We start from the raw sequence: 16965 nt of genomic DNA, 5'->3' as shown, positions 1-16965 counted from the left end.
CAGATGCTCGCCCGGACTAAGAGGCAGGCACATAAAGCCGTGTGATTCTATCAAGAAACAATCGATCTAATTGAACCAGTTGAAACTAGCCAAGGCATTCACTTGTACGTATGTGTGCCACTATTAGAAATTTTGTCAAGCGCGTACAAGAATCAATCAAGCTATCTGTGTGCTTGTTTGTGGCTGGCTTTGCATTTAGGGGCAAAACGGTCTTTTCACCTCAGACTTAACACCATTTATATTTAAAATGGACAAAAATGTCATATAAAGAACAAAATTTACTTTAGATGTCAAATAGGATAGAAAATTTTATTTTGAGTCAAATAGGAAAGCAAATTTTAAGAAAGTGCCAAATAAGGAATTTTCTCTAATTATAGCACCATGCGTCAGTATAATAACCTACAAAGCATACAACTGAAAATTCAAAAATTAATCTGACTTTATAAAGCACAAATAAAGATCTCGTTGGGTAACACTAAATCAGATTACATTTTTATTAACACAGTTAGGTTTTCCATGAATTGTACACCACATACTTTTGGACCAAATTCTATAAAAATGGAAAAACAGCCACATTCTGCGTTGCTTTAAATATACATGGGCTTGATAATAATCATGTAATTGCACTGAGCTACCAAACTCGTAAGAAAATTAAGAGCATCTTGCTATCAAAATATAAAGGGAGATGCACAAAACATAGGATTGTTCTAGCATACAACATCAAAAGAAGCATCATTCTATCATTAATTAAAAACCAGGAAGCAAAATCCTAGTACATGGAACACTTACCAGGGAGCAGCCGCTTCGGATTTGTCGCTCTGACCTCTCATCAAACAGCCGACAATAAAATAGGAGAAGGTCTACACAAACAGACAAAACGCAGTGATATGCCGCAAAAATACAACCTATCTTGCGAACAATCAACCAATCACAAAAAATAAGAAAAATAAATAAGAAAAGGAGCTCACCTCATGGTCACAACTGAGCAGCTACTGTTCGGAGAGCAGCTCCATCTTGCCCATCATCAGCAGTTGGCCAACTCCAATGCCCTAGAACAACCAGCACTATCCACAAGAACCCTACAAAATCAACAAGTTCAGGGACATGGGGAAAATCTTAGCATAACAACCAAAGAATCAGAGAAATCACTGCACCTCTGAAACTCTGCCTACTAAATCAACTGCTAAAGGAGCATGAAAGTAGGGCTCATAGGAATGCACTACATAGACTAATCCTACAAGAAATCTAATAACAAACCCATACAGATGGTGCGTGCATCAAAACAACCAGACATGCCACGAATAGTCAAGAGAGGTGCATACTATGTGAAAAAATCAGGAGAGTAACCACCCAAAATCGGATAAGCACACCGTACAGGTCAGTTGCACGTCGCCCAAACACATAAATGGCAAAATAGCCATGCGACTTTCTAGACCCCATACAAAAGTAATGACCAAGAACTGCAAAACTTACTACAGTAAGAAGTGGCATCCAAATCTATCAAAACAAAAGGATGATCAAAAGTAGCAGCCACTGGCGTATCCAGTATACAGTATCAGTTTTATTAGCGCGATGACTCACGTGTTCTTAGGGTCACTGCTGTAATAATGCACCATTCGTCATCTTCCATTTGCAAAGCCATCATTTTCTGGCTGTATCGTCCCCTCAGGCAAAGCCATCAATTTCTGGCTCATAGATAGTAGTTTTTCCGCCACTCCCGAATTGGTTGCCCCACAGAAAGTTGTGATGAAGTAGTTGCTGCTATGGTTTATTATTGTTGGACTGTGAAGAAAGAAAAATAGATTGTACTAAACAAAAGCAAAAAAACAAGCAGAAAGGAAAAAACACATGATGAAGTACAAAAAAGGAATTAAACAAAAAAAGGTTGGTCGTATTTTACCTATTATCTGACCCATTCTCCTTAGCATTACACCACATGTGAAGTAAGACGACATTGTGCACATCGTTTAATTCCTTTGATCACATGAATGACTCTTTGCTCTCATAGTCTACAAATTGAGATTTTCTTTCATGGCCCCACTGGACATGAGTGGTTGTTGTCTTGCTTGAAAAAGATATGTCAATGGGTTTTACTGGGCATCCTGCCATCTTCATGAGTGTATGGAGCGCATCGCCAATTTTGCTTGTAGACCCCTCTTTCACGGCAACTCTGCCCATTTGCAATGAGAGTGACTTCATGTCAGCTCTGTCACAAGCAACTTTCAAATCTTCACTCTCCCAGTCTGTGTTCGAATCTTCAGAATTGTTGACTTTCTCCTTGAGGTTTGCTGGAACTTGCTCGATGGTTTTGTCATCTATCCCCAGGCTGAATGATATTGGCTCTCTGGCATCCATTTGGGGCCTTGTCTTTGATTTAGCTCCGGATTCATGGATTTCGGCTTCAATCGTGGCACCACTAGTGGTTGGCTTGCTGCTTGTGTTTTTGTAACCGGAGATGCATGATGTGTTTTTTTGTCTTGGCAGAGGGAATGTATGTTTTGTTGCCTTTGTCAAAGTGGAGTAGGCAACTTATTAGGGTTGCGTTGCCTCTGATGTTAGACTAGGAGAGAAATATTTGTGTGTAGCCTTGCTAGCTGTCACCCTTTTCTTTGCGAGGTGTCCCCATTTTATCATTCCCTTGTGGCAGCTCTTGCTTATTTTGTTGTGGTGTTAGTGGGGGATCTTATTTTGTGTCATAGTTGGTCACCCCTAGACGCAACACATGTTGTGCTTGTGCCCCCCCCCCCTATCAGCTTGCTTTTTGCTTGACTTGTTTGGGGCAAATCCTACAATTTCCTTGAACATTGCACTCCTATGCTTCCTTGGAGCATACATCCTCAAGTAGCTCCCGTGTGGCACGTCTCCGTGCTGGATTTTGGTCAACAACGAGAATATGTTGTGACTTCTTTTGATAATATTCAAATGTTTAGATTAACAACTTTCTTCACATGCATTGTATATTTTTGTATACTTTTTTATATACATGATAAACATTCTCTAAAGATATTTTAACATTTTTTAAATGCTTGGTCAAGATTTTTTTTCAATGTTGTATGTATAGTGTTTATATTTTTTTCGAATATTTGGAAGTACAAAAAACGTAAAACAAAACAAAAAAGTGAAGAAAAAACCGAGGCTGTGGCCTTCCGCGGGCCTATGCCGGCCCGAGTTACTCTCGCGTTGAGCGAGCCTTCCCTACGTCTCGCTACAGGCGAGACATAGGGGCAGCCCTTCGCTGCTGTTCTCGAGCCCAGCTCCCTTACACACTAAGAATGAAGCCCAGGACAGCCCATACCAGACCACTGTCATTTGATACTGTAAGAGACACTGACGCGTGGGCTCCACTTGAGCAAGCCGTAGCGACTGGACATGGCGCGCTGCTCCCCGGCGAAGCCGCTTTGCACCACCGCCGCGGCCCCGCGCCCCTCTCGCCGCCGCGGTCTGCTCATCAGCGCCTCTGCTTCCCCGGCCACGACATCAACAAGAACGCACCGGCTGTTGGCCCTACCGAAGCCGCCTAAACCACCGCCGCCGCCGCCTCTCCTCCCGCGCCCAAGGCTCCCCATCTCCAACGACGCCCCCACCAACGGCAAGCCAGACGACCGCCGTGAACCATCGACGGGCGCGGCGTCCTCTGGCTCTGGGTCGTCCTCGGGCGCCGGAGACGTGCTCCGCCTCATGGGCTTGCTCCGCGTCGCGCCCGACGAGGACGTCTACGTCTCCCTCCTCAGGGACTCCGTCGATGCCGCTGAGGTAGCCACCGTGCACGCCCACGTCGCCGCCACACGCGCCGCGTCTGGCCTCCCCCTGCCGCTAGCCAACCGGCTGCTACTCGCCTACGCGACCTGTGGCGACATGGCGGCCGCCCGCAAGGTGTTCGACGAAATTCCCGTCAAGGACGGCATCACGTGGGCGACCATGGTGTCGGCCTACTCCGATGGGTGTTTCCACGACGAAGCGATAAGGCTTTTCACCCGCATGTGCCAAGAAGAACAGGGGCTCGCTGGTGATCTGCTCGGCCATGCCATTGTGGCAGTGCTGCGGTCATGTGCTCGGCTGGGCAGACTAAGGGGCTTTGGTCAGCAGGTACACGCCCTCGTCATCAAGACAAAGAGAGTCTGCGGTGATACCGGTAGTTCGCTGCTGCAGCTGTACATCGCAAGTAATCAGCATGACAGTGCGCGGCAAGTGCTTCAGGCGATGAGGTGTTGTTCCCAGGAGCCAGTGCCCGAGGCAGCCTGGACTAGCTTCATGACAGCTTGCCACCGAGACGGACTGCTGGACGAGGCCATCTATGTCTTCAGGGACATGGTGTCCTCTGGAGTCCCTAGGAGCAGCTTCTCCCTGTCTACTATCCTTGCAGTATGTGCAGAATCAGAGAACTGCAGGTGCTATGGACAGCAAGTGCATGGCGATGCCATCAAGCACGGCGTGGAAACAGACCAGTTCGTCATGTCTGGGTTGGTCCACATGTATGCGAAGCAAGGACGGCTTGCAGATGCCACGAGGGCATTTGAGGCAGTGGGTGGCAAGCCTGACGCTGTGTGCTGGAATGCCATGGCCATGGGGTATGCACGCGGTGGGCGGTACAGAGAGGCCACCAGAATGATGTACCAGATGAAAGCTGCTGGACTGGACCTTCCTGGACTAAATGTGGTTGGAATGGCCTGCTCCAGGTGAGCTGCCGAATGAGATCGTTGATTGCTGCACTGCACATAGGGATGTCAACCGGGTCCCGTTTAATCCCGTTTAAAGTCCACTTATGATATGATAGTTCAAAAAGGTTTTTAGTTTGTTTGAGGAAAATAAACTATCAAGCTAGAAAAAACTAACTAAACGGGATTGTGGACGCCATTTATTTGCCACTTACATCCCTAACTGCACATCTACAGTATGATCTGTGCCGAAGAAAGGGGAATACATTTTTATAGAGTAAAAAGGGTGTACCTTAGGGAGGAGAGGACATCTCAATCCTGCTGGAATGGATCCTCCTGGACTAAATGTTGTTAGAACGGCGTGCTCTGGGCGACCTACCGAATGAGATGCTTGACCTTACTATTTTCTTTTTATTGAGATCCTTATAGACTAGTATGACATGATCTCCAGAACGGCCAATAAGGATTTACTTGGCTTGCTGCATTATTTGTGTGTATGTATATAGTGTGACGTATATTGCTGGAAATTAGATTATGGCACGTCATTATCCAATCATTGAAACTAGCGGTTTTACATGCACGTTTGCTTAGGTTTAATAATGGTCATTTCACTCAGATTGAAAAAAATGTATACTTTGATGTCATCTCTATCTTTCTTTAACTGCCTTATTTATATCGCTTGACCATTGATCTAAGCCAAACATTTATTGATACACATATTGTCTAAAGTTATCAAAACATTCTAGTGACACAGTTATCATCGGTTGGTTTTTTGTCAATGTGTTGCATTGACCTATATTTCTTTAGTTTACTTGACATGATTTGTTTCTTTTTTTTTTTGTTAAACCCTACATCTTAGTCACATTTTTTGCAGAATTTTTGTGTGAATCATCTCTAAACCACTCTTTCTTTTGCCAATCACCACTCCTGTCACTCTCAGCATAGCTTGTCCCAATGTTTTGTTTGTGTATGTCTTGTGCAGTTTATGCCATGCGATATCTTGCTGTAGAAGGCAGAACTACGATCTAGGTTCATTTCTGTTATAATATTAGGGCCTCTCGCCCTCTCCTACATAGTCCACATCGACAATAATCAATAGTCAGTAACTGTTGCATGATATTGAATGCAAATCCATCTGTCAAATTCTTCAGGATTATTCCTTTTTTGGATAGCCAATTCAAGATTAGTTCATTCACTTTCTTGTCACTGCTGATGACATATCTTGCACTCTGATAGAAGTTTAAGGCAAAATGAGGGTGTTACATTGGAGCGTTTGAGAATAGACAGTAATATTTCTTTTCTTTCAATATCGCACAGTCGACATAGGCGCTTTTGAATAGATTGCGAGCACCTTTTGGTGTTTTATCTGTGTGTTTGTTCATTTAGCTGCATGCTACATTTATGCATTTGCAAACCAAAATGCCAGTGCGCTAATAATCTGTACTTCAATATAAATGCAGTTGAAGACTAACCTGCATGGAATGCAAGCATTAAGTGGAGGTCAGTATCTAGCAATTGGAAAACATCTATTCTGGCCTGCAACAGGTGATTAAGGTATTTGAAAATCATGTAATGTTTGATGTTTCATGTTCAGATATACTGATGCAGAAATGTGTGAGACTAGTTGCATGTATCTAAGAAACCTTTTATTTCATCCACAGGTATGACCATAATGTGATGTCTTCATGAACAGTACAATCATATACTCCCTCCATTCCACAATGTAGTGCTATAGATTTTTGTGAAAGTCAAACTTTGCCAACTTTGACCAAGTGTATAGAGAAAACTGTCTACATCTACAGTACCAAACATGTACATTCTGAAAATATAACTCATGATGTATTCAATGATGTGTATTTGGTATTCTAGATGTACCTACTTTTCTCTATAAATATGGTTTGTATTGTTTGACTTTCGCAAAAATCTCTAGGCACTACATTATGGAACAGAGGGAGTAGAAGAGAAAGGCCATGAAAAATATCATCTCCGATGCCTTGCTTTAGCCACTTACTGCCACTATCTTTGGCAATGTCATTATGCAAGTAATTCTACTTGCCGAGCCTTGCAACAACTTCTGTTTGGAATATATTCATGGCACTTACTGCTTACTTTCGTATGCAGTGGTGGAGCTTAACACATAGCTCTGCCTCTGTTAAAAAATTCTGTCATATACTCATGCTTGGAAATGATGTTAAAGATATTTGAATTGATTTGAAGAGAACTTTTTTTTATTTTGTGATTGCAGAGGAAGAGTTCTATGCCATGACATGGTTTAGCAATTGGGCTGTAGATGGCGATCACAATTCACAGCTCACAGGACTCTTTGGAGACGGAAGACTTATCTTCTGAAGTCAGGTAGGAATAATTACGCAAGTGTCAGCCAAGCCTTAACTCTGTTGTACATTTTAGTAATGGTAGAAGACCTTTTATTAGAATCATAGTAGGATCTTTATTATCACCTTCGCATTATGTCTGGATAGTGGAAGTTAAACTACCCCATCCAGTCCCTCCTTCGCGCGTCTACATAGCGTTCGCCACGAGCCCCCCCCCCCCCCCCCCCTCTCTCTCTAGATGGGGGAGGGATGGGAATACTCACTTTTTAGATCGGTTAAATAGATTAATTAAACAATAAAGGACACTACTACATAGCGTCGCCACACCTATGCGTTGTTGTGCGACACTTCTTACGGCAACGCTAACACCGATCACCAAATTGCCCGCAAATGTTTGGTTTTTTCATCCACCTGGCGGTCATCAAATTTGTCTGGATTGGTCTGGATGTCTGAAATCCCACAAACCTGAATCAAATGTAGGGGAGTCCCCTACATGTGCTCTGCATCCGCTTCCTCGGTGACCGACGCCACTATTGTACCAACCTGGCCGTTGCCCAGGCCTTGTCGGACCTATGTCGCTCCACCCAGGTGCCTTCTCGTGTTGGACATTGCTGCCATTCCACTCTGGATCCGGCCGCAACCCGGGTATCCTCTGCTACCTGCCGCCGCCGTCCATGGCAGAAACCACGCCCGACAGTGTTTGGTCAAATGCCATTGCCAACTTTTTTGAGGTTCTTGTTTACTTTGAAGCAAACACGATGGATTCAGACGAGTACTTCCACAACGAGTTCATGGAGTCGTCTTTGTTGGATGAGGAGGAGGAATATGAGGATGAAACAACTTAGGGCGGTTCTTGCAAACACGGTGGTGCGTGGGAGGAGCATGTTCTCAACTACAAGCCATATTTCTGCCATCGATTTCGGATGCAACGACAAGTGTTCAATCGCATCTACCATTGATGGTCCTCATCATGAAGGATGCCATTGGAACCACTGGGTTTCTGGTTACTAGAAGTGCACGGCTGCAATGAGGATACTTGCCTATGGCACGGCCGCAGATTTGTGGGACAAGTACCTCCAGATGTAAGATCATCTATACACGCGGCCTCCCACAGGGAGTAAGACGTTTCGACGATCTTCAACACAAGAGTGGGTGGCTGCTGCCACTGGAGTGGCAGGAGAGAGGGTTAGCTCCCCAACACTATGTGGTCTGCCACTTGTCGCAACTAGAGAGTTTGATGGGTTTGTCTCACCCCGGCGTGAGGATGGGAGGTTCACTGTTTGTGCCTTTTTTTTGTCGATTCATTTTTTCAAAACGTTTTATCTCTTTAATCTGTGCCCAAATCATGAACTGTTTTCGCCTTTGCGTTTCATATGCCGAGATCTTCGAAACTAGATTTCATGATGATAGGTTTCAGTAAAAAAAAAGAATCATGCAAATCTGTGCTCCCAACTAGTAGTAACTTGTGCTTCCAGTGTAACTAAACTGTGCTCTCAACTAGCGCTAAATCGTAGAGGAGAAGCACAAATGTGCTCCCAAGTATACTAATTGTGCTCCCGTCCGGTGAAGCAAAACTGTGCTCCCAAGATAAACTAAACTGTACTCCCAATACAATCTAAATTGTGCTTCCCAAGGAAGCACAACTGTGCTCCTGCGCGAAGCACAGCTGTGCTCTCTGCCAGGCGGAAACACTAACCTGTGCTCCACGCGAAAGCACTACACACACATGCTCCTGTCAGATAAAAACTGAAGAAAACAAGAGAAACAAAATAAACCCAGGGAAAACTGAAAATAAAAAATGAGAAACAAAAAAACTGGAAAAAACATGAAAACTGAGGGAAAAAACCCAAAGTAACGAAAAATACTGTCCCTATGGGGGAAGCGTCCATCATGCGATACATGGCGGAGCTGGGGTGCACCACGTGGAGCCGCTGAAGCGCTTCCGCGGACATAGAGAGTAACCTCCGCAGAGGGTGCCCCCCAATTAGTTTCTCCCGTTCAAGCACGGTTCCCACAATGATAAGTCTCAATTTAAAAGCCCATAAGGCATACAGCTCAGCTTTATAAAGCTTCGCTCTTTTACACAACCCAGAAAAATGTTTACAACCAAAAGAAACACTTTTTATCCATCAAAAGAAAAGAAGAAAAGAGCACTCCTTTAGGATGACAGAAAGGGAAGCATAAGTAAAGAGCCAGGCCATCCCTAGCCGCCTGCTAATTAAACAGAGCAACTGAACAAAAGATCGCTGGCAACCTTCGCATCACCACCCTCTCCACTAGTACAAGCATGGGCTTGGCCCTGGAAAAGCTCTTTGTTCACATGTACCTGCGCTTTTGCCACCACCCTTTCCACTACCACTAGCTTGAAGCATGGGTTTGGCTCTGGAAAAGCTCTTTGTTTCTGTCCACAAGCACCTGCGCTTCTTCCACGAGGGAAGCAAGACTTCTAAAAGGCCTTGGTCCAAAAACCATGTAGCCATCAAGAATAGACATGTCATCTGAAGCACTGGACAGTGCAGCCATCAAGCTCGTCAGCCCATCATTGACATAACTGCCTTTGGGATTCATCATAGATATGACCATCTTACAGACAAGCTTCCTTATTCTCAGGCAGACGGGTCTGGGGAGCTCATGTTTTTCAACGATCTCTTTGAGCTTCATCACGAAGCTAATTCCACCGCCTCCAGGGGGGATTTCCGTAAATAGATCTGTCAAGTCCTGATCTGCACTTATCAACGCACCCCATATTGTGATGCAACGAGATAACATGCGAAACGAGCTGTACCCTTGCTGCTGAGCGGACAACGAGTTGTTGTTTGCCTGGCCATTATCTGGGGAATCATCACATTGGTTTTCTACGTCGGGTTCTGGTATCAGCCGATTAACTTCTGTTCCTTCTATATGTCTTCCTTCTGTTGGCCAGAAAAGTATTTCTTCAAGCAGCTGCAATGGAAACAATATTTTTGGGTTTCAGGAGGCAATAGTTAAAAGCAGAATCACACCATCTATGATAGTTTTCCGAAAGCATGCAAGCGCATTGCTTGTCATTCGTTAAGCAAGAATGTGTACAATTATCATTAATAACATCCTCTAACTTGCCGGACAGGCATGACACTGAAAGGAACATATTTACCTACACTATGCAATCCTAGAATACTTGTATATTTTTTTCGAAATAAGAGGGAATCCCTGGCGGCGTTAGAATATTGATACATATATCCGCCAATACAATGTCAGAAGGGAATTCCATATTTTTGGTAACCGGCAATTCAGTATTTTCTAGAATACAACTGGTAATTAAGCATTGTGGTCGATAGTTAATACAAGAATAAAACAAATGGCAGTAAGTTACCTTTGGAACCGCAATGGGCATAGCTTCCTTCAGCGTTTTGAGGCTTTGAACATCACCGTTGCAATGAATGCATACATTTTCCAGGATTTCAGCTGCCATTTGTGAGCATCTTTGTTTTTCAACAATCAGTCTAGTCAGACTGTGAATAACATTGTTATTTGACTTAATGATAATCCTGGCACTACTGGTTTCGGATGATAGAGCCACCAGCGCTTTAGCTGCTACCACCCTTCTAGCCTCCTTGTACTTTTTATCATGGGTCATGATGTCAACCAACATCGTAATGAATTCTTGTGTCCCTTCATGCTCTGGACTGGAATTTTCATCCTGGTGTACGTGCGTGAGAATCCAAATAGCTATTTTCTGCAGCATTTCATTGCATTCTTTACACTCGAGAATCATCCTCATGGCTGTGATCAATCCCATACTGCATGAGATTTCATCACGCAGCTTGGTGCCTATCTGCCCTGTAGCAGCCGTGAGCTGGGCAATCACCTTCATTGAACCTTCTACTATGCTGTAACATGCAGCATTGTCAATGTGCTTCATGCGGCCATCCTCATTGCGGTGGTGGAGTAGGTCGGAGGTCACAGGCGCCATAATCTTTGGCAGCAGACATGGGGTGCTGAAAATGACTCTGCAGTTGTCATTGTTGGCTGCGAGCTTCCGAAGGATGCGAAAGCCTTGCTCCACCAGCCTTTTGTACGCCTGCACAAGGTCATGGTCACTTCTCTCAACCTCCAGCAGCTTCTTGCAGGTTTTCGCAAGGCCAACATCATAGTCCCCTTGCTCAACGATGTCATCTTGGTTCACCGGCAAGGATATTTGCTTGAAATCTTGTTCATATGTCTCGTATAGCCAGTCTCCCCTATATGGCTGGAGAGTACTGTATTCTTCGTATGTGTCAAGGAGGGAAGATATGTAGCCAATTGCCTTTGGATATTTCTCCAAATGGATGTCGCGAGCAATGCTCGCCACTACCCTTGCGGCATGCCCCCTCGTCTCTCTGTCATATATGCTTATGTGGCCCAACGTCTGCAGTAGCTTCTGGACTATATCAGGAGAGGGTGCAGACATTATCAGATGTTTCTTGAGTATATTCTCCCCTGTGTATTGGTGTGGGTCGTCTACCCCATTGACCTCTTTCACTGCTTCCTCCAGTTTTTTGGCGAAAGCGTCCAGGATCCTTACCCCGGAAATGTAGTCGTCAGGCGACTTAGACTCCATCAGGCCCACAGCATATGTGATGAGGTTCCTTCCTTTAACGGAAGATGGGTCCTTTTCACATCCGATCATTGTTTCACGTATGTAATCCGATATCCCATCACGAAAATCCTTATCAAAGCCTCTTTGGTCAACTACTGCATTCACTATAGACCCCTTTGCCCAACCATTGATGATCTTGTAGCAGAAAATCACACCCTGGAGCAGGACAAGGGAATACAAGACGACCAGCGCCTTCTTCAGGTTTCTGACTCCGTCAGCATGGTAATCTTGTTGTATAAGACGCCACACCGAAAGCACGGCCGAAACTACCAACCCACCCATGTAGACAGCCACCAGAGGGCACAACAAAATGACAAAGACCAGAGCATGAACAGTTCGCCATATGTTGTACGACATTCCGGCGTATGCAACATATGCGATGCCAGAAAATGCATCTCCAATATAGCTCAGCTTTTCAGTCAGAAACACATCGAAGATCCTGTTGTTCATATATACCTCCAAGTTAGATAGTGACAAGATAAGTTTTGACAAGACAAATTACTTTGTACGGAAAAAAATACAGAGCAACAAAATACCATTATTCAGAAACAGGAATTAAGAAAAATTAGGCAGAAGTAACAAGCAGGCACTAACCCAGCCGTCTGCGCAAGGGTAATGAATGCAAGACACCAAAAATCATTGTTGTGCAGGTCGCCAATGAAACCGCCAAGAAGAACGACGGTGGTCCAAGTAAGCACCAGGAAACCAAGACCTTTGACGGCCATGGACAGGTAGCCCATGAACAGGGCGTAACTGTTGGCTATGTCTACTTCTGTCCAACGACTGTCCTCAACAAGCTTCTTACGTGACCCTCCACCGAACTTATCCCAACATGACATGGCTGGCGCCTGCATATGGTGGATGAAGGAAGACGATCAGCTCTCCACATTATGGTAAATGTTTTGGAAGAAGATGATACTGTACTACCTAGCTGCACCGTTCCACAGACTATCCATGCAGAAAGGTAAACTGAAAATGGAATGAAAATAGTGTGCTCCTGTGAACTCAATGATTGATCTTACCGATCTTACCCTGAAGTAGATGTTCCTCTTAGACTTCTGCAAGGAGAGGAATAGCGCAGGAAGAACTAAAGAGCAGCTGCAATCCAATACTACTTAACTTGGGAGTATGTGTATCAGCAAGCTGAAGAGGTCGTGTTCAAAAGGAAAAGAAAAGCAGGCTAAATAGCTCCTTTGATTTCAACTAACAAAGCCTGGTCCCCTCTTGGCAGTAAATTATATGCTTATATTCGTGCAAAGAACGAGATTAGATCTGGACCAACAGTAAAGCAAAGTTTTTTTTTTTTGACACCTGACAGTAAAGCAAAGTTTTCGACGTTAATAATTAATTCCAATGGCTGGCCGGTCCAGCTTTGCTATGAATAAATTAGCAAATGAGTTTTGGGTAAAGTCATTAATTGTTACTCCTGTAAAAAAAATATAAGAGTATTTAGATCATTAAAGTAATGGTCTAAACGCTTTTATATTTCTTTATGGAGGGAGTATGTGCTAATTGGTGAAAAGAAATGTACTCTACAACGACGGATCACTGCATCCAGTTGCTCCGGCAACGGAGGCAGCTTACGCCCGGCGAGGTCTGCAGCCCAGCGATAGAGGCGCGCGGAGCGCTGTTCTCTCCGCCCGGCAGGACAGTGCGCGGCAAGTGCTTCACACGATGAGGTGTTCTTCGCAGGAGCCAGTGCCCGAAGCAGCATGGACTAGTTTCATCGACAGCGTGCCACCAAGACAACCGACTGGACGAGGCCATCTACGTCTTCAGGGACATGATGTCCTCCGGAGTTGCCAGGAGTAGCTTCTCCCTGTCGACGAGTAAATAGGATAAAACTACTACTTTACAGGTTAGGGTTTCAAAAAACTACCGAATATTTTTTTTCTCTGATAACTACCAAATCAGAGGTCGGCTGTTTCAAAAAACTCTAATCGTCCAGTGCTTTACTATTGATCGTGATTATGACAGTTAGGACCCGCATGTAAGAAAACCGTTTGTGTGACCGTCAGTTTGACCGTTACCTTACATGTGGAGCCCACATGTCAGTGTCCCTTTGTTATTCTAAATTAAAAAAAATCTGTTCCTTTACGCATTTAGAGAAAACCCCTGTAAGTTTTCTAAAAAAAGCAATCGGGTCCGTAAATGTTTTTCGAAAAAGCAATCGGGCCCCTGGCAACTTGTGCACCCGGAGGAAACGACGCCGGCGGCTCGCCGGCCGCCAGGTCGCTGGCAGGCGAAAGGAGGCGGCCGACTGCTGCAGCTGCTCGTGGCCATGGCGCGCGGTCGGAGCCCTTGGCCATGGCGCGGCTGGTGGAGGCCCGTGCTCCTTGGCCCGTACCAGCGAGGCGCGAGGCGAGGCGGCCGACCGCTGCCGCTGCTCGTGGCCATGGCGCGCGGCGGCCCTCTCCTTGCTCCTGCGCGGCTCCCGGCGCTCGCGGCTTGTGGCGGCCCTTGCTCGCCTTGCTCCTGGGCGCGGCCGCGTGGTGGAGGTGGTCGTCGGTGAGTGGTGGAGGTGCTGGAGCTTGGGCAAGGAGGAGAGAAGAGAGAGAGAGAGGAGAGAATGGAGGAAGAAGAAACATCTTACATGTGGATCCCACAGTAAGTTAACGGTCAAATAAAACAGTCAACAAACGGATTGTTTAGGAGCGGGCCCGACCTGTCATAAACCGGTTTAAAATGTTAGCAACGAAGAATTTGGGTTTTTTGAAACAGCCGACCCCTGAATTGATAGTTATTTGAGAAAAAAATATCCAGTAACTTTTTGGAACTTTAACCTGTAAAGTAGTAGTTTTATGCTATTTACTCCCCTGTCGACTATCCCCGCGGTATGCGCAGAATAAGAGAACCACATGTGCTACGGCCAGCAATTGCATGTCAACGCCATCATGCACGGCGTGGAAACTGACCAGTTCGCCGTGTCTGAGGTGGTCCACATGTATGTGAGGCAAGGACGGCTTGCAGATGCTGCAAGGGCGTTTGAGGCAGTGGGTCACAAGCCTGACGCGGTGTACTGGGTGACCCAGTGACTTTCTGAATGAGTTGGTTGGCCTTGCTATTTTCCCTTTTATATGAGATCTTTATAGACTAGAATGACATGGTCTCCAGAACGACCAATTAGGATTTACTTCTTAACTTGGTGCGTTTAGTCTGACAAAGATTCCTTATGACAGACACTCTGAGGAATGTGTTTTTCTTATGTTAATACCAATATGTATGTGCCTCAATACATGTGGTTTGGCCACATTTCATCCATTTCAGTCTGGATAGTTCTCAGCTTGTTATCCACACTACAGTGCATGCTAAATCGGTCATGACTAGGGTTGTTGTTTGTTGAAGCAGCACACTGAGGCATCGATAATCTGTACTGATTGAGGCCCACTTTTCACTTGCGGTGTCTGACAGTAATACTTGAGACTTGAATCATGATAAACCTCTTTTTTGTGCGTGTTGAAGTCTCTGAAATTGCGTGAGGTATGGTTGGGTATAATTAACGACTTGTTATTTCAGCCCCTGGTATGATCAATCAGCTGCTAGATGTCTGTACTCTCTGCTAATATTAATATGGTCTTGAATTCAGAGTGGTAGTTTGTTATGACATGATTGTTGTCATGTCTATTGAGTAGTAAGTGGTCATGAATCTAATGGTGTTGTCTGCTCGTTGTGCACGAGATGGAGCTCGGGGTATGCAAAATACCTGCCATATTTCTTGTCCTCTGCTTTTTTCTTAACGTCCTCTGATTTTGGGCTGATGGGTTCTCTCTGTAACTTGTGCAGCTGAAGGGATGATGCCAGTTGGTGGCATCTGAAGTCCAAAGTGTGCAGGCCATGAACTTTGAGTACTAGTGATGCGACTTGTTCTTCCTTCTCTGCCGCGGCAACATATATAGATATGTGTTACCTGCATTACGCCGATCCGAATGAAGGCGGCTCCAAGGATGTTGTACTGCTGTGCCGACGCCTAAGCAGACTGCAACCTGCAGGGTGTTTGACCTGTGAGTCTTAGGTGGCTGGCGAGCAAACCAAGAAGGAGATGGTCTAATGGGGTGGTGCGGGTGTTTGTTTCGATCAGACAGCAATTTGCCACACGCACGCGAACATAATTGATTTGGTTTAGGAGCAGCTTGGTGGTGTTGTACTCAGCTGACATCTTTAATCCGGCCTCGCTCTCGAACTGGTGCGGGCTTGTGCGCTTGCCCTTTCTGGCTTTCTGGCTGCCACTAGCTAGCTCTAGCTTTTGTGCACTTGGCCTTGAAATTTTCGTTTGCTCAAGGGTAGACTTGTTTTGTTCTGCCCAGTTTTAGTCTCATGTATCCAATGAACCAGAAACCTGGCAGGTCCTGATAAATTTGTTGAAAAGCTATCATTGCTTTTGTGTTCTTGGCAACAATCGCTAATCAGGAAAAATCTGAAATTTTTAGGCCGGTTTGACACAACTTCTTTAGCATGCCAGAAAAAACTGGAGATGTAGGCGAAAATTGGATAAATTCCTGAAAAGCTAAAAACACTAGAAAACAGAAATTGGCCTCTGCCACTAAATTAATATGTTAGTCCAATGAATAATATAAATTGCTTCCAAAATTATAAATAAAGATGTGAACATAGCATGAATACTTTTATAAAGTGGTAATGATAATTCTAGTAACAAGTAGCATCACTACATTAAGTTCAACATAATATAAATTGCTTCCAAAATTATAAAAATGGCCTCAACATCCCAAACTTAATCCTTGCTCGTCCTTGAGTAGGTAGATGATAAAAGGAATAAATTTTGAAGTATGAATACTAGAATAGAACAAACCTTTGATCACATAGGCAATGATAATTCTAATAACAAGTAGCATCACTACATTAAGTTCAACATATTATAAAGTGGTAATGAAGTATCTCACGAATCTTTCAGGACTATATTGCAGACATAAAGCAACCAATGAAGTAGAGATGATGACTAGGTACCCCAATTTTAAGATAATCATCATACTTATACAATGCTTAACAAATTACTATTAGAAAACTGCATATAAAAGATATAATGCAATCCACATGAACTGTGTCACCCTCAGAAATAGTGGGATCAATAATATCTAAAGTTGACCTTTTCAAACCCACTTTCAAAGATAATTGCATCCATATTATAAAAGATATACGTTAATTTCATAGAGCATTCTACAAATAACATAAATATAGAGAGACTAATATCCAAACTCAAAAGATATAAGTGAGGCAAATTGAGTTTTCTTTAAATAGCAAAACTCAAAAGATCTAAGTGAAGCGCGAAGAGCATTTTATAAAGCTATATTCAAGAGATATAAGTGAAGTGCATGGAGCATTCTATAAATCAACCAAGAACCAT

The 16965-nt window shown here is 44.3% G+C and overlaps 2 protein-coding genes across 7 annotated transcripts; one reads left to right on the top strand and one right to left on the bottom strand.

The window, feature by feature from the left end:
- The first annotated feature begins 3345 nt into the window (after nt 1-3345).
- On the top strand, nt 3346-15969 carry LOC123087789 (pentatricopeptide repeat-containing protein At1g31790). 5 transcript variants are annotated; one of them, XR_006441507.1, is made up of 4 exons: nt 3346-4676; nt 6116-6155; nt 6901-7010; nt 15390-15969. XR_006441507.1 is itself a non-coding variant. In XM_044509897.1 (3 exons), the coding sequence occupies exons 1-2, from the start codon at nt 3370-3372 to the stop codon at nt 6117-6119; spliced, it is 1311 nt and encodes a 436-aa protein (XP_044365832.1). In that variant the 5' UTR covers nt 3346-3369; the 3' UTR covers nt 6120-6155; nt 6901-7113. The 5 variants fall into 5 exon arrangements, 1 of the variants encoding a protein (XP_044365832.1); XR_006441505.1 differs by having other exon boundaries at nt 6116-6209; XR_006441506.1 differs by lacking the exon at nt 15390-15969 and adding an exon at nt 6317-6697 and having other exon boundaries at nt 6116-6209; nt 6901-7113.
- LOC123087788 (uncharacterized) lies at nt 9315-14310 on the bottom strand. Of its 2 annotated transcripts, XM_044509896.1 has the most exons (4): nt 12629-14310; nt 12201-12454; nt 10341-12045; nt 9315-9931 (listed from the first exon to the last, which is right to left on the bottom strand). In XM_044509896.1, exons 2-4 carry the CDS (start codon nt 12443-12445, stop codon nt 9347-9349), a joined length of 2535 nt encoding a protein of 844 aa, XP_044365831.1. In that variant the 5' UTR covers nt 12446-12454; nt 12629-14310; the 3' UTR covers nt 9315-9346. The 2 variants fall into 2 exon arrangements, with proteins under 2 accessions (XP_044365831.1, XP_044365830.1); XM_044509895.1 differs by having other exon boundaries at nt 12201-14310.
- Nucleotides 15970-16965: the final 996 nt, after the last annotated feature.

This window comes from Triticum aestivum, chromosome 4A (assembly GCF_018294505.1).
Source record: "Triticum aestivum cultivar Chinese Spring chromosome 4A, IWGSC CS RefSeq v2.1, whole genome shotgun sequence".
In the NCBI taxonomy this organism is placed as follows: domain Eukaryota; kingdom Viridiplantae; phylum Streptophyta; class Magnoliopsida; order Poales; family Poaceae; genus Triticum; species Triticum aestivum.
The sequence above is the reverse complement of the archived record's forward strand: the minus strand, read 5'-3'. Positions and strand labels throughout refer to the sequence as shown.